Source organism: Uloborus diversus, chromosome 3 (assembly GCF_026930045.1).
Source record: "Uloborus diversus isolate 005 chromosome 3, Udiv.v.3.1, whole genome shotgun sequence".
NCBI lineage: Eukaryota > Metazoa > Arthropoda > Arachnida > Araneae > Uloboridae > Uloborus > Uloborus diversus.
This window is the reverse complement of record NC_072733.1, coordinates 199,116,795-199,133,749: the sequence shown is the minus strand read 5'-3', so window position 1 is coordinate 199,133,749 and position 16,955 is coordinate 199,116,795. Positions and strand designations below refer to the sequence as shown.

Here is a 16,955-nt window from a genome sequence, read left to right as displayed (position 1 = left end):
TTTCCACGCATCGGTCGAAAAAAGCGTTCTTCAATCTTTTATGCCTCTGACGTCACTACTTGGATTTCGATTCGGTATTTACGATGGAATCTTAATCGCAAACAATGTTTATCTTTTGTTTTTACTATACAGCTTACTTCTACATTTTATGACGTGATGACCGCGTGTTTTCCGGCAGAGCTTGCTTTTTTCTTTCCTTTTTTTTTTTTTTTTTTTGTTTTATTTAGGGATTGCATTTATTTCTTTTTCCATTCCCCCCCCCTCCAAGCTGGAACGTTTTGCTGCATCTATATTACGTTACATTTCATAGTTATGCACATTTAATTCAATAATAACAGATTTTTTTTTCTTTGTCAAACGCTACTTTTTGCACACTATGGGGAATTTTGAAGATAACTTTTTTTTTTTTTTTTTTGCTCTACTTAAATAAAAAAAGGTTTTTTTTTGAGTGATCTTGGTTTTTATTAGGAAATGAGAGGGGAGGTTAAAATAAATAGAGATGGATAAGAAAATTTAGAGAAAGATCGTAAAGGTAGATAGCCGCCGAAGGCGGCAATCTTGGCGTAAAAATGTGAATGGCACAACAAAAGATAGAGATATATGATTAATACTGCTGCCAAATTTATTTAAACAGCCACCGAAGGCGGCAAACTTGAAGTAAAAATTTAAATGACAAGTTAGCCAACCAGCCGCCGTTAGTGGCTGCTTGCATAGAAAGGCGAATGGCGTAAGAAAGCGGACCGGCTGGTCGCCGCAGGCGGCTAGTTGTTAATAAAGAATAGCTGCTGAATAAATACAATTGAAATACAAGTAAATTACGTGTAAAACGTGCTTAAGCTGTTTTAAAATGTGCAGGAATTACAGTTAATAAATTTTACTTAAATACTTCTGTACTGAAATAAACTTCTTACGCATGCATGTACCACAAACCACAACAATGATCAAAACAGTGCCAGAAAAAATGCCTTAATTATCATTGCGGTTTACATAAATAATCCCCCAAAACTTGGTTTTAAGTCAAATATAATATGGTATTTTATACGTATATGAAAATCTTCGATGACCTCCTCCCTTTCCAGAAGGTTAACCATGACCGCGCATGTATGTAAAACAAATTGGTCGAGCATTTTGAGCGTTGGAGAAACCAGATGTGCTTTAGCTGGAGCATAACAGATCGAACTCGTGGAAAAGCCCTTCACAAGACACAGGCGGGTCTATCCCTCTTTTTTCCCAGTGGTCTAAATGAGGGGTATAGAATATTTATTCTGAATTTCAAAAAAAAAATCCAAAAAAAACTTCATGAAAATTCGTTGATGCAAATTTTTGTTTTGGTACACGAACAACTTCGCTAATACGTTGTAGCCTAACACAAGTTCATTAAAAGCTATTTATTGTGATCTCTGTGATGAAGTAGGCTTAATGATTATAATTTTGCATAACTCAACCGTTCAGTGCAAATCAAAGAGCGAGTTTAACTCCCTTCCTTTCATATGTGGACCTATGAATATTGTTCGCTGTTTATTCCTAATACTGTTCCTAATACTGTCAGGAAATTTTTGCTTTTTGAACGTATGGATGTACTATAAATGAAAAGGAGGGGGGGAGGAATATTAAATTTAACTTCATTAAAATTCCTTATTTCGGCTTTAGAACAATTCAAATAAAACGTTTTGAATGTTTCTAATGTTTTGAATTTGTTGCAAAAACTAAAACATATCCATTTCACCCCCAACAACCAACCTGCATCTTCCTTGGCTCTGCTCAGATTTTTTTTTTCATATTATTAGTTGTTTGGTATGAAACTGAAGAACAAAAAACATCATCGACTGTTTCCGAAGATCAAAGAAATAATCTTCTTACTGTTTGCCCAAGCAATCTACAAACTGTTCTTTCTGCCATCCTGTTATCAACTGGAGCTTTAACTTCCTTAAGCCGTGTCTATGATAGGGAGGAGTCAATGCTTCGATACAGTTGGCGGATTAGAATTAAACGAATGACGTCGAACATCTTCGACACTGCCATTCCCCTTCCCCCCGAACGATATATCCTCTGACGTTCCATAAATCCTTGACCTTTTTTATATCTCTGCCAGATTCAGATGTCATCTTAAAACGCTTACTTTTCACTAAATCGCCTTTGCTGGTTTAGTTCGGTTGCTATGTTACAGTGACGCGCGTCTATAGCGATGCGCGGTAAGACTCATTGTACTTTCAATTCTTATGGACTTGACATAACGCAACTCATTATTCATACTTACTTCGGATTGCGCATGTGCATTCAATGTGTAATCTTTCTGAAATCGAAAATACAAGTTAAGATATTGTGATACTGTCATTATCTACGATACGACTCGAAGATGCTGCAATATTACTAACAAGATATCTGCAAAGTTTTTCCTTTTTGGTCTTTTAAGTTTGACAGCGTGAGCGATTTTTTTTTTCCTTTTTGAGATAAAATAATTACAATAATAACATCAAACATCATTTCTGATGTTTTTGATCAAAGACAAAAAAATTAACTAAAACTTAGTGGATATCGTTTACGATATTCCAGATTAAGGAAAATTAAGGCTTTTAAACAAATACGCAAATGGTGAAGGTCTGTCAAGATATTGGTGGCCCTGCATCTTTTGATATTCATGAACTGAGCGATATGCTAGCTAACTGCAATCCTGCAAGTCGCTCTAACACGCCATTTTCCGTAAAAGACATACTGAATTTATCCGACGACCAGTACTTCTTCAATAATGCATCATTGGATAAGATACTTATGGATATGAATGTGAACTACAACCAAAACCTGGTATTTCCCCAGGAGCAAAGATGGGACACTGAACATGCTGTGGGCAGTAATTCTTTTGAAACTTTGTCTTTTCCAGAATCTAATGAATTCAAAACCACACAGATTATTGCACAAACTTGCTCTCCATCATCTTCACCGGCATCGTCAATTCATAGCTCTTCTTCGGTATGTGGTCCCATAATTACAACATCATTCTCTTCGAATTCCGGGCCTCTGAGCTCTTCATATCCTCCGGCAAAGATAGATGGCAACTCAGAGCAGGGGAATGAAAATATTAACAATCAAAATTTGTGGTCAGAGTGCAAATTGAATAAACGAAGTGATATAAGTGCTCGACAAGCAAGTTCTGCCCGCCAAGTGCATAACAGTAAGTAATCTATTAATACCTCTTAACATATCTTAAAAGTATCCTGTTGTTTGTATGTATTTATGGTATTTCGGAACCAACTACTTTGATTTTATTTACTTAAAAATTAACAGATATATGACATTTATAGTTGGATGCATTGCAGAAAGGAAATAGACTGAGAACTTTCCATTAGAATTATGTCATTTGAAATTCGTGACGATTCTTACATTGTACTTTCCTTTGCGTAGAACCACATACCTAAATGCATCATTAATACTGTTGCCACTATGCGAAGCTAATTTTCAATCGTAAATTAACCCTTTATAGTCGGTAGAAATGCGAGATAACTTCAGATATTTATGTTTTTAATAAATCAAATTAAGTACGAATTAGAAAAAAAAATCTTCAGAACTGCACTAATTTTTCCTGAAAGTTAACACCTTTCTCGTCAGAAGAATTTAATATGTAAGTGAAGAAAAACCTTCAGTTGAAAACAAACTGTGGTAACTTTATTGACAGTCTTTAATATTGCTTTTTCATTTAATGTAATGAAACTAAAACATAAGATTTGGGATAAATTATTTCCTTCCACATGATTATTACTATCAATCATATTATACAGTGGTTACAATTTCTGCGTTTCGTGACTTCACCCCCTCTCATAGCATTGTAGAAATAATATTTTAACCAATACAATGTTCCGTATAATATTGTAATATTAAACATATTGATGTCAATAGATATCAACTTTAAAATGTATACATGCATCCTTTATAACAGTATTTTAAAAATGTCATTTTTCGTTAAAATTTTAAATTTTTGTGACTGATCTAATGTAGTAGCATTATAAGTTATATTATTCGAACTTAAATATATTTCAAATGGTAAGTTTTTTAAATAAGATATGTGAAAAAATTTTACTAAAAAAAGAAGGAAATTCGATTCTCAATATAACATTTCAACGTGAAAAAAGTAAATTTGTACCTATGCGATATAAATTATATTAAATTAATCACTTTAAATGCATGTATACTCGATCAGCAAAATTCGTTTGATGAACGTTGTAAAACGGTTGTTAACGTTCTGATAATCATTTTAAAACGTTTAATGAAACGTTTAAATGTTGAGTGTGCTACGTGGCTAAATTTATGACTTTCTCCTAAATACCGCCGTCCTAAGCAAGAAGGACGAATCTCAATTTCTTCTTGAAACATATCTTTTTCATTTAAAAGCTATGAATTATTCTACTTAAAACACAGTAATAAGAATAAGAAAAAACACAGTAATAATATTTAGAAACACGTAGCAAGATATCAATTTCTACTCTAAAAAAGGTGATATTAGTAAATGCATATATATATATATATATATATATATATATATATATATATATATATATATATATATAAAATAAGACGTTCATTATTTTTTTAAATAGCATTTCTTCTATTCAGTAATTTACCGTCCCATAGCCAGAGCTAAGGCAGAAATGCATGGAATACACCGCCAGCTCAGTCAATTCCAGTCGTGGACTGCAGTTTCGTGCTTATTAGCACTCATCAGCCCGGCATAGGACAGACGGAGCTGGAGGTGGAAAACCTCTTAAGGAAGCCTAGAGTGCCAAACAAACTGGTAGCTAATACAGAATTAGCACTGACCAGACTGCCTTAGACCTGGCTATGGGGCGGTAACTTACTGAATATACCTGCCTTGCCTTCAATATTCATTGTTTCGGTCACTCGTCTGGTCAGTGCTAATTCTGTATTAGCTACCAGTTTGTTTGGCACTCTAGGGTTCCGTAAGAGGTTTTCCACCTCCAGCTCAGTCACTCGTATGCCGGGCTGATGAGTGCTAATAAGCACAAAACTGCAGTCCTCGGCTGGAATTGACTGAGCTGGCGGTGTATTTCAAGTATTTCGTCTGCTTGTCTTGGGAGAATTCCGCTTCACGTCTGTAAATGATAAGCATATTGTGTAGAAGTAACGAAGTGTCTCCGCTTTAGAGAGATGCAGCAAAATATTGCATAACGGAAAATTGAATTAAATGTTTTTTTAACCAAATACTAATTAATTTAAAGGGCTAGCATTCACTGGTAATTAAAAAACAAACAAAAGTTGTTACCAAAGAAAATGGAACCTTTGGTTATCTTGTGTTTGCAACGGAATGTATTAATGAAAAATTAATTTTATGTCAAAAGTAAACAAATGTTTAATTTCACTCATTGCATTTTACATATTTTTTCAGCTACCTGATGGGTCATGATATAGTTTTCTGAACGCTTCGTGTGACACGTTTATGTTACAAATCATTTTCTTTTTAAAAACGGCAACCTTTTTAGTACAGCAAAAAATTTAGCACAAACATTCTAGGGGTGAAAAATCTTACTGGGGTTATTAATTTCCGTATACTAAATAATTTTACTGCATAATGCCGCCGAACAGTTTTATTTTTATCGTTACATTTTTTTTTTTTTTTTTTTTGAAATGTGAATAGTTTTAGAAATAGAGTGCCAGTACATTGTTAAACAAATATGTCAGTAATAGAAGAGCAAACGATACCTTTTCAAAATTCAACTCTGGCATTTGGTACTTAACTCTGAAGATGCGACAATATTAAAATTTAAAACAAAAAAAAATTAAAAAAAACTATACTTTTTTCTGAGCTCCTGTTTTTTTTTAAGGAATACTCCAGAAACATTGAAATTCTCTAATTGATTTCATGGTCTTTAGATCTATCTCACAATGCGATGACTTAATAAGACATTAATGTTTATTGTAAACAATTGTTTACGAATTTTTGAAATTTTCGAAGTAATTATTGAAAAAAAAAAAAAAACATTATTTAAAAGGGGTGTCATTCGTTGTTTGCTAAATCAGTTATTGCAACCTTAGTTTTATTCAATTAAAGCATAAAGTTTACAAATATATATGTAACACACGTGACGTACCATTTTTCCGAATGTTTGGAATTTGTGCAGGAGATGAACAAAATTGACATTTTTTAAAAGAAATGCTTATATCTTCGTAAATGTAAGAGATACCTTCAGAAAAATGTATCCAACTGTTGTGCATAGTAAGTAAACTAATAGCTGAAATTTACAGCTTATTCCCAGCTATTTACGATGAAGTTGATCCAAAAGAGTTTTTTTTTTCATCAATTTGTTGTTGGTTTCCCAAATGCATAAATGATTTAGTTTTTATTGATGTGTGTCAGCCGAAGCATACTTTTTATGTGACAAAAGTTACAGAACAATTGTCCTCTTATTTCTCGAGAAATTCTTTAAAAATATGAATATTTTCAAATGAAACATTTTTTTTTGTCCTCCATTGTACCTTGAAAACACTAAAATGTGTGTTTATCTTTAAAACCTTCTGAAAAAAATAGCAATTTAACATTGTAACACGTATAAAGATGCCAAATGCATGTATAAAAATAATATGAAGTACCACCATATTGTTTAATTTTATCTTATTTCGATCACTTATTTCTGACGTTACAGTTAATGAATATTCATTTGAATAATTACTTCATATTGAAGATTTGAAGAACAATCTGAAATTTTCACCAATATTATGAAGAAATGAACCATTGACAGCATATATTCACTGACGTCTCGAGATTTAAAAAAAAAAAAAAAAAAAGCTTTAACTGCGAGTGCCCCTCATAACTCATCATTGGATCATCTGAAGCCGAAAACCAGATTGATTTCATTAATAAATAAGTTTCTGAGGGCAGCTATGTGAACTGTTATGGTTTTGAAAATTTTAATGTCATTTCAAAATAGCATAGTTTTCCAAATTATAGGCAAACCGGTATTTCGACTCCTAAGTACTGTAAAAAATAGAAAAATCCATTAAAGGAAGCAAACCTGACGTTAACTACAGATACTTATTAATTAATAAAATAATTTCCCTTTTTTTTTTTTGGCTTTAGATGATACAGACATGAGTTATGAGTGGTACCGTAATAAAATATTTTTCAGTTTTGAACGTCCCCGGAAAATCAGTCAATAGAGCTTATTTCTTCGCAGAATATGTTTCAAATGTTATTTTATTGTGCAGAATTTACAGCAATAAATATAGGGGAAAAGGGGGCACATGTGAACTTTTTTTTTTCATTTCTTAATTTCTCAGAAAATATTTTCAATTTCTCACAGAAAAAGAGTCCACATGATTGAATAGTTTTTTCTTTGTGCCATGGATTTTTTTCAGATTTTTTTTTAAAGAATATTTCTACACTTTATTGAATTTTTTAAAAAATGTCTTCAATTGTTCACATGTGGCCCTATAGGAGGGGGGGGGCAGATAAGAACAAGCTACAACGAACAAGGAAGAGCATCTTATTTCGACGAAAAACTCGTTATAATGAAGCATATACGTATACACTAATTACATTCAAGGGCTTGTAACCTATAATGTCAGTTTGAATTACACAGTAGGTGTTATTAAGAAAATATTTTTTTCTCAATTACAGAACTCTGCTCACTGTCAAGTTTTAAAGTTTCATAGCATGTTCTAATCAATAGATCGACCAGAAAAAACCGTAAAAGTCTACTAAACAATACAAAGAATATTTTATTATGTAAAGTATATTCTTGTTATATAGTACGTTGAAGCTTCTTACAGAATATGATGATGAATTTAAAAAAAAATTCTAAACTTCAGTTTTTAGTTAAAGGAAAATATTTTGTCTTTTTTTTTCCATGCAAATATTATGTTCCACTAAATTTTTAGCCAACTATTTAGTAATTAACGAATTAAAAAAATAAAAAATAATAAAATAAATAATTAATAATTATGCAATAATAATTGACGAAAAATTTACAAATTGATTGCAGCAAAACAATAATTATAAATCTCTACATCTCTTTTAACACTTATAATAGGCTTACACAAAAATTTATATTTGTGGAGAGGATATGGGAGCTGTTCACATTTGCCCCTACATGTTGCGTTCACAAGTGCCCCGGCATCTACCTTAGAACTAATTTGCAAAAATAAAGAATTTTTAATTTAACTACAAAATTTAAACATTGGCATAAATTTACGTGAATTTTCTTATAATGGTTTGCAATAATTGAATTTAGCTTAGTAATTAGTTTAAAATATGTTTTTACACGAAGAAGACAGTGATAAAAGTACATCAGCATCTGCTAAAACAAAGAAGCTGTCACCACAGGAACATAAACTGGCTCCTTGCTCTGAAAGTTTGGTTAAATAGTAAAGTAGGTAACGCTATAAATTGAGAATTTTTTGAGATTTTTTCCTTAACATTATCCTAGTAAAACATTCTATGATCACGTGTGCCCCGTGCTCACATGTGCCCCCTTTTCCTCCACATTGTGCTTTAAAAAAAATATAGAAAATATGCTTTTCTTGGTATCGAATTAATCTTATTCCCCCTTTGAAAAATAAATGTTACGCGGTAGGAACTTAGTGGTATCGAATATGATTTCCTCAATATTTTTCCTCCTTTTGAAAAATACCTCAATAACATTCAAACTGCCATGCATTTACTGTTGATTGCAAAAATTGTCAAAGCAAATCTTTTCTTTCTCCAATTTTCAAGAAAGTTGATAAAATCAATAGCATAATTCATTCTAAAAACACACCGCTTATAGAATTTTAAAATAACAGTAAACAAGGATGGTATAAATGAACAAATAAGTTTGGTAAGAGTTCGAAACAGAAACGCATTTTCCATACGATATCAAATTTCGTTTCAATTTGTGATTATTGGCGCAATTCGCTATACAAAATTCAGCTGTGTGTTTTGAGTTGTTGTTTTCATAACATATAAAAAACTCAAATCTCAAACTAAATGAATCCCTACTGCTATATTTAAAGAAACGGTTGATAGAGTTTCGACCATTACATCTTTTCTACTTCAACCCTTTCACCAGCATCTCAAGTTTTAGTGAGAAAGTGCTGTCTAAACAACGTTTTATACGTCCGATTCTCCCAAATCGTCCCAATTCGAGTGCTTGTCCGTTAGTTATAAACACAGCTCCTTTCAGATGAAAAGGATTTCAATGAGTTCAAGTGATTCGCTCAGCCCTTGGCCCAATATTTCTCTTCTTGCTCTCTCTCTCACTTTGTGAAGTGATCGCACAGTGCAATCTGTCAATTTAGCTATAGTTGCAGAGCAGATAGAACGATTCTTTGAGAGGTATGGCTGTTAATTATTTTTTTTTTGTACTACAAAAAGCTGTTCGATATTTTAAAACCTTATTGTATAAGTAATCCGGTAGGTCATGTTATAAATATACCGTTTACGCCCAAATGAAAGTGGGCGAAAAATCAGACGAGGACAATGTGAAGGAGAATGTATTACTTGCGGAGTGACTGGTACGTAACAAATTGTAAAAAAAAAAAAATTAAAAAAAAAATTAAAACTACCGAATGGGGTGGGTTGTTTTCTGCAGTTAAAAGTACATTAAAATTGATAGAATATGCAAAAAAGTAACATGAAGTCAGAACAAACTTCATTTTCCCGACAATTTTGTTTTAAACTTAATTTTTTTAATTCCAGATTTTGGAAATAAGGCGTGATCTTTATGAAGTCACAAGTGATGTACTTTAGCGCGCATTTCCATTGTCGCGCTAAATGTTTACGCTTTGCTGTCAACTGCGTTGCCAGGTTATGATAATTTGCATTGTGCGCTAACTGCATCAGTGAATGGCATTTCATCTCTTGTGATGTCGTGTGCAGAAGCGTAAAAAATGAATTTCAATCTCCGCACCGATTAAAATAATTGTTGAAAACTATTAAACTTTATTATTTTAAAAATGGTTAAATCTTACGTTTTTAAGCAATGCTCTTTCGAAAAAAAATAATTTTAAAATTTCGGAAGCAACCCCATTGAATTTTTGGAGAAAAGTAACTTCGAGAATGCTTCAAACGCAGCAATAGTGTCGAAGCCCCATTACTTGGTGTCATGAAAATGTGCTAGAATAAATAAGAAAATAAACAATAAGAACTAAGAAAATTTTTAAAAACTATGAAATAATCGTTTTAAGTACAAAAAAGAAGACCCCCCCCCCTAAAATATGTGTTTAAAATACTAAAAAGAAACTTGCGTTTTAATACAAGAACTTGTATGCATAAGGATTTCGTTTTTATCATGTGCAATCATGTGAACACAAAAACAGCAATTGAAAAAGGTTTTAAAAAATTTTTGCTTGTATTCCATGTGCTTTAAATTATAGCTATAGTCAATTGTGTAGTTACCGCTGTTATTTTGATGTAATTGATCATACAGATACTTGTGGTTTAAAAATTTTAATAAATGACATACATTTACAAGTATATCCAGTGTTTTCCAGTCCAGTTATATCCAGTGTTCATAAGCATGAAATTTTAGCCCAGAAATGTTAAGCGTAATGCATTGAGAAAATAAGAAAATAACTAAACGAATCACGCAAATGTTCCCAAATGTGACCATGCCCCAAATGATTAAAGAAAAGAAAAAAAAAAACAGGAATTTCTTCTTGTTCAAATTGTATTCTTTTAAGAGAGATGCCTTTTAGTCTTATTTTCGTGAAGTAACTTTTTTTTTATTATTTGCCTTTTTCATGAAGCGGCATCAAAATGTTAAATAACCAAAAATCGCCAGTGTTTCGCCTTCATTTTTAAAGTAACATTTATCAGGTTTTTGCGATAGAACAATGTTTGATATAACCAAACAATATTAACAATGCCAAGACAGCAAGAAAACTTTCAGAAATCTTCAAATGCTCTGTCATTGTAAATAACTCGGAAACTTTATTCTAACGTAAAGATATAGGTTTTTTTTTTTTTTTTTTTTTTGTTAACAATTGCGTTTTTTTTTTTTTTTTTTTTTCATTTTAGTGAGAAAAACAAGAACATCATCTCTTGTACATACCCTTCATTCAACTATTTGAAATCTCGTTTGATTATGAATGAAACGCTCAACTTGCCAAAACAAAAAAAATACTATAGCCTTTACGTCTCGGATTTTAGCGATCTTGCAAAAAGAAATTGTTTGAGATTGAAGTTGCAAGCACTGAATGACCTTTGCTGAGAAAATTACATCAGCTGATTTCCGGATTTTAAGTTTGATCCGTTACTCGTTTTGCTATCAGCGCGTTCGAAATTCTCGGGAATGATATGGAACACGATCGATGTTAAAAGTTCAAAGAGTAATAACTACAGCTATACAGTGTTTGGTCAAGATCATATAAATTTTCCAGGAAGAGTTTTTCTCGAACTTTGTAAACACTGACTAAAGAACCATAACACATTCTGAAGTAAAAACTAAATTATATAGGGGGAAAAAAACTAAGGAACATATGCAAAGAAAGGACATTTAAAAAATACGCATGAAAATGAGTTCCTAATTTTATAAAAGCAGAACGAAAATCTCAAGTAAGTGTATCTTTTAATATCGCAGTCATTGGGTTGTAGTTTAAAAGTAGCAGCTTTGAATAATGGGCAATCTTTAGATAGCAATGTATTTCGTTTTTTTCTATTATTTATTTTATTATTATTATTTTTTTTTTTTAAAGGTTTAACCTCCCAATTTTATTTTACGGAATGTCTGGTGGAACTTATTCATCCAAAACCAGTTAGATGAAAGATATTAAATTGCTAATCTCAGTTAAACACGCTGCGTTGTCCGGTCGTATCTGCTTTTCGGCGAGTAGAGAAAGTTGACGTGAAGTAAGGGGCAAGTTAGCCAACTGGAAAAATATCAAACTTCTAAAACTTGACAGCAAGCCTTGGGGATGTTTTAAATAAGCATGTAAAACTCACTGATAAATAAAATAAAACTGAATAAATAATAAAACTGTTTTTGAAATAGGGTACAACGTAGAAAAGGCTTTACATTGGTTTAAGAAGTAGATGTTGAAAAACGCATAACTTTTGTAAATTGAATAACTTTATTTAACTATTTATGTTTATACTACGAAGATTTAAGAAAAGATAATATATATAGTAGGACACAATGTAAAAATGATAATAATCCCTAATAACATTGCATAAGGTTATATAAGCTTATTCCATATCGTCCCAAAAACTGCAGTTTTCAAAACCAATAAAAAAAGTTTTAAATTGAATAACAATTTTAAAAAATCCCATTATTTTTAAACGTCCTCGAATCACAAGTCTAGACATTGTAAGAATATTTAAAATTAAATTTGTGAATGTCACAGGTTGCATGATTATCAGCAGTATATACTTGGCTAGGAGAAAATGTGTACAACTGCCTTGTATTACGCAAACACTTTACATGAGATTAATTTCATTGAGAAGATAGGAGCATTTACTTTTAAATCGTTAGATATAGCGGCATTCAGTTTTAGACCTTAAATTTTATCTTTCATAATATTATCCAAATAATCTTTCACTACTTGCGACAAAATAGGGGCTATACAGTAATATTAAGTTTATGAAATTCAATCCACTATAATAGGTGATAAAAGTAAATAACGAAGGATACCAATTTGTGCTTATCATATCAAAATAATATTTTCACTCACAAAAGATACGGAGTGGTAGAACTAAAGTCTCACCGACAACCCATTCACAGTCAGCACTGCTATTGGTGTTTTTTGGGAAACCCAATATTGAGTTCATAAGTTTCCCAAGATCAAGGAAGAAAACTCAAGATTATGTAAATAAGAAATATTATTGACTTATTTGCAATTGCTACCATTGTAGTTTGTAAATTAATAATTTAAAACATGATAAACTGAAAACTTGTAATAATAAATACGGCCGTGTGCAGGTAAAGGGCAGTAACTGCAATTTTTTTAATTTTTAATTTTTTTTTTTTGCATTTTAGTCATATATTGCACGTTATCTTTATTGTGCAAGCTCGCTTATTTGATTTCTGCTGAAAAAACGTTTAATTTCAGCATTTGCCTATTGTTAGTATTGAATCCACCACACATTTCTTCAAATACAGTAGACTCCCGATTATCCGCGAGCGGTTTATCCGCGGAGCGGATTATCCGCGAATCAATCAACAATCACGAACATGTATTTTCACAGTAAAAAACGAATACCAATGGCTGTTTTTTTTTTTTTTTTTTTTTGAAAAATTGTAAATTTACACTCAGTTGTTTTTGCTTGATTGATTGATTTAATTTAATTTTATTATTATTATTAGTTTTGTGCGTTCTTCATCGTACATACACTTGTTTGTTATTGATGTTAAGTTCGGTTGTGCAAAAATAAAAAACAATTGTACTGTACTCTATATATATTTTCACTGTTTGCAGAAAGTGTTATGCATCAATACAGTTAAGAATTTGAGATAGGACAATTTTTACCTGATTTGTCCCCTTTGCGGTTCTTTTGCGGTTATCCGCGATTTTTATTATCCGCGGCACTTGTGCCACCCAATTCCGCGGATAATCGGGAGTTTACATCTTGAAAACTCAATTCTGCAGATACTGCCGTTTACCTGCACACGCAGAATACTATAGTTAATGTGTCAAGAATTATTGCTTTGGAGCATTTTTTTTCTTTTTTTTTTTTTCAAAAAATTCTAAAAAAAAAGTTGATGTCGAGGTATAATTTTACGTATCGTACAAGATAGGCAAGAAACACATGAAGAGAGAAATAGCATGTGCATTCGTGCATTCTAGATTGCCAAGTGAAATAATTATATTTTGTGAAAATATTATGTTTCATTGGTGAAGTATTGTGTGTTTTTCTTGAATATTCCCCCTGCTTATAAAATCCCAATAGCCTAAGTTATGTTTTGAAAACCCTAAATCTTGGACAAAACCCCCGAGCCTTTACAGCCCTGCTCACAATAGTACGGCAACTGCATGTCCCCGTGAAAAGTGACTCAGTGCTACCAAACGAAAAAAAAAAAAAAAAAAAACTCACATTGGCCCCTTAATTTCTTTGCAGTCAAGTCCCTGATAACAATAACTTGCAAGTACAGGAAAATAAAAGAATTGAGACGACTAGATGCTTGTAAACACGTTTTGCTAAACGTCTGTAACAACTCATTTCGGGCTTTAACCATTATTGAAATTTATACTTACAATGTCGTAAAAAGAGATTTGCTTTTAACTAAACGTGAATTATAACATAAACTCACAAATTGGATGATTTTGTCCCTTTGGGAGTTTAAACTATTGAAAGTGATATTGACTGTAAGAAAGCAATGTTTGAAGAGAAGAGATAAAGTGAAAAAAAAAAAGAAAATTAATTTGAATTTTGACATTTTGAATTCAAATTATGTTTTTCGCAATCTCGAGTGTGTGTATGTGTGTGGGGGTATGTGTTTGTGTGTAGGGGTAATGTGTATGTGTATGTAGGGCATGTGTGTTCGTGTCTATGTGCTGGCATAAGTGTGTGGGTAGTTGTGTGTTTGAATGTGTTTGTGTGTTGGGGGTATGTGTATGTGTGTGTAGGCATATGTGTTTGTGTCTGTGTGCAGGCATGAATGTGTGGGTAGTTGTGTGTGTGTATGTGTATGTGTAGGTGTCTGTATGTATGCGTGTGTGTATGTGTGTATGTGTTTGTGTGTATGTGTTTGTGTGTATGTAGTTGTGTGTGTATGCGCGTGTGTGTAGAATATGGATGCAACCTGGAGACGGCTTTCGCTAGAGGTGCAGCATCGTGAGGAACCCGTCGACGGAGATGGTGCGGATGGTGGCGGTGGGAAAAATCAAAAGAACGTCAAAAACAGTCAAGTGAGAACAATAAGCAATCGTGATTGCTCAAAAAAAAAGTCTTTTAATCAATTAAAAAAGTAATAATTGTATTATTTTTGCACAGTGAGATAAAAAAGCTCCTTCGCAAACACCTAACATTAAGCTAATGCAAAATAAGAAAAGAGGCGTTCAAAAAAAAAATAATAATAATAATAATAATAATAATAATATTCTTGTTTTTTTTTTCATGCAACTATGCATACAGAAATTTACTATAAATAGGAGAAAAATGAACATCCTTGTTGCAAAAATTGTTACATTCTTTAAGAGAATAATTTCAGATGAAAGAAACTGAAGTCTAAATTGCGTGATGTAAAAGCGCAAATTGAAGACGATTATATGAAGCATTTTTTGGTCAGAAACAATCAGTTGAGGAAAACTGAGATTCAGATGCCTCTTTTTGGCTAAAATACAATGAAAAGGATATCCTGATTGCGTCATATGCCCATTTCCAACAAAAGCAAAAGGGCATGAATCAGCGCTTCCAGTTTTGAAGCATAATTGTCCCGCACAAGATGCCGTTATATCAGCGGAAAAAAAAAGAAAAAAAAAAGCTTCTCAGTTTTTGTACCAAGCAAAAAAGGTTTGAAATTCGTTTTCATTTTCTTTAGTTCCCTACTTTTAAGAGAAAAATGTACTTTTAACTTTCTACGTGTTATCGTAATACTGGGTTTTTTTTTTTTTTTTTGAAGGATTACAAATAATTTAGATCCATCACCAAAACAATAAACTGCAAGTACAGTAAAACGTTGGCCATCCTTGTAAGTTGACCGTTTTTCTAAGGTGGTCGCTTTTTTTAGGTACAGAATTAGTCCCATATAGCATATAATATCGATCTCTACGAGTATATGTTGACCACCTGTCTAGGTTGATCACAAAAGGGCTGCTCCGCAAGTGTAACTTGTAAAGGATCTACTGAAATTGATTTGTTTCAGCAATTCCCAAGGTGGGTGCCACCGAGAGAGGCGCGGGGTACCGCCCGTGTCCATGGTATCAATATTTATACGTACGGATACATAATGCAAATAAACTGGGCTGCCATTAGAAATTTCTAGTTCTTAAAAGGGTGCTGAAGATCATAAAAGTTTGGAGTACAAAAATACTTGGTTCTCTTTCGCCTCCGAAAGTGATTCAATTCTTTTTAAAAACAAGAAACTCTGGTCGAAAAATCAGATATAGGAGTAGCTACATTTTAATTTACTTGGATTTGGCAGTAGAGATAATGCATAGTTTGTGCACACTAAATGAGCTTAATGCTGTTGTAAAAACAGCAAATATACATACGTAATAATATTACGTAGTTTAACGTAAATTTAACGATATTGATTTTAGATATTTTTCGCCAAGCCCAAATTTTGAAACTTTCAGTAAAATACGCACATTGTTCTGTGCGATCCTCATTGCAAAAAAATGTGAAGAAAATGCGTAAAAGAATAGAGCAGAATACGGAATTTCGTGTATTTTTATTTCGTGTATTTTTAGATGCATCTTTTCCTTTTATTTTTTCTTTCCTATTTTTTAGTTACATTTGCATATTTCAATCGGTTTTTGGTATGATGCCAAATCATAAAGAGCATTAATTTATCAACTTTTCGCTTTAATTTGTTCAGATATACTTCTCATTACTTTTACCTTTTAAAAACTTTTCCTTTCTTCCGAATTCCTTTTTACCAGCGTTTGCACCTTTCGTCATTTATTTTCCTCTTATATTTCATGTTATTCATATTTTGAAGCTTAGGTGAAAAATATTTACACTGATTCATTTCAGTTTTTTTATAATGCTTTCTCTTTTTTTTTTAAGAGGTGGGGGGGGGGGACTTTATTTTTGTTGTAAAATATGATATATGGGTACAAACTGCGTCATTATGCACGTGCTATTACATATAAAACTTTGAATGATATGAAAAATATATATATTACTATTAAATCAATTATTGAGAGTTGTCTTAAGACAAACAGATGCTATGGTTTAACACCGCGAAATAAATAAACAAAGCGAATAACATCAGAAAAACTTGCAGCTCTAGAGAAACTATTTCAACTCTGATACTAATATTTGAACATTGTGACGAATCTTCAATAAAAATATAATAACGAAACTTCAC

At 32.1% G+C, this 16,955-nt stretch overlaps 1 protein-coding gene across 1 annotated transcript in view; it reads left to right on the top strand.

The window, feature by feature from the left end:
• The first annotated feature begins 2,589 nt into the window (after window positions 1-2,589).
• Window positions 2,590-16,955, top strand: part of LOC129219120 (homeobox protein vnd-like) — a 15,477-nt gene continuing 1,111 nt past the window's right edge. Inside the window, exon 1 of the mRNA XM_054853440.1 lies at window positions 2,590-3,169. Within this exon, the coding sequence (XP_054709415.1) occupies window positions 2,590-3,169 (580 nt within the window). The remainder of the gene's footprint in view (window positions 3,170-16,955) is intronic.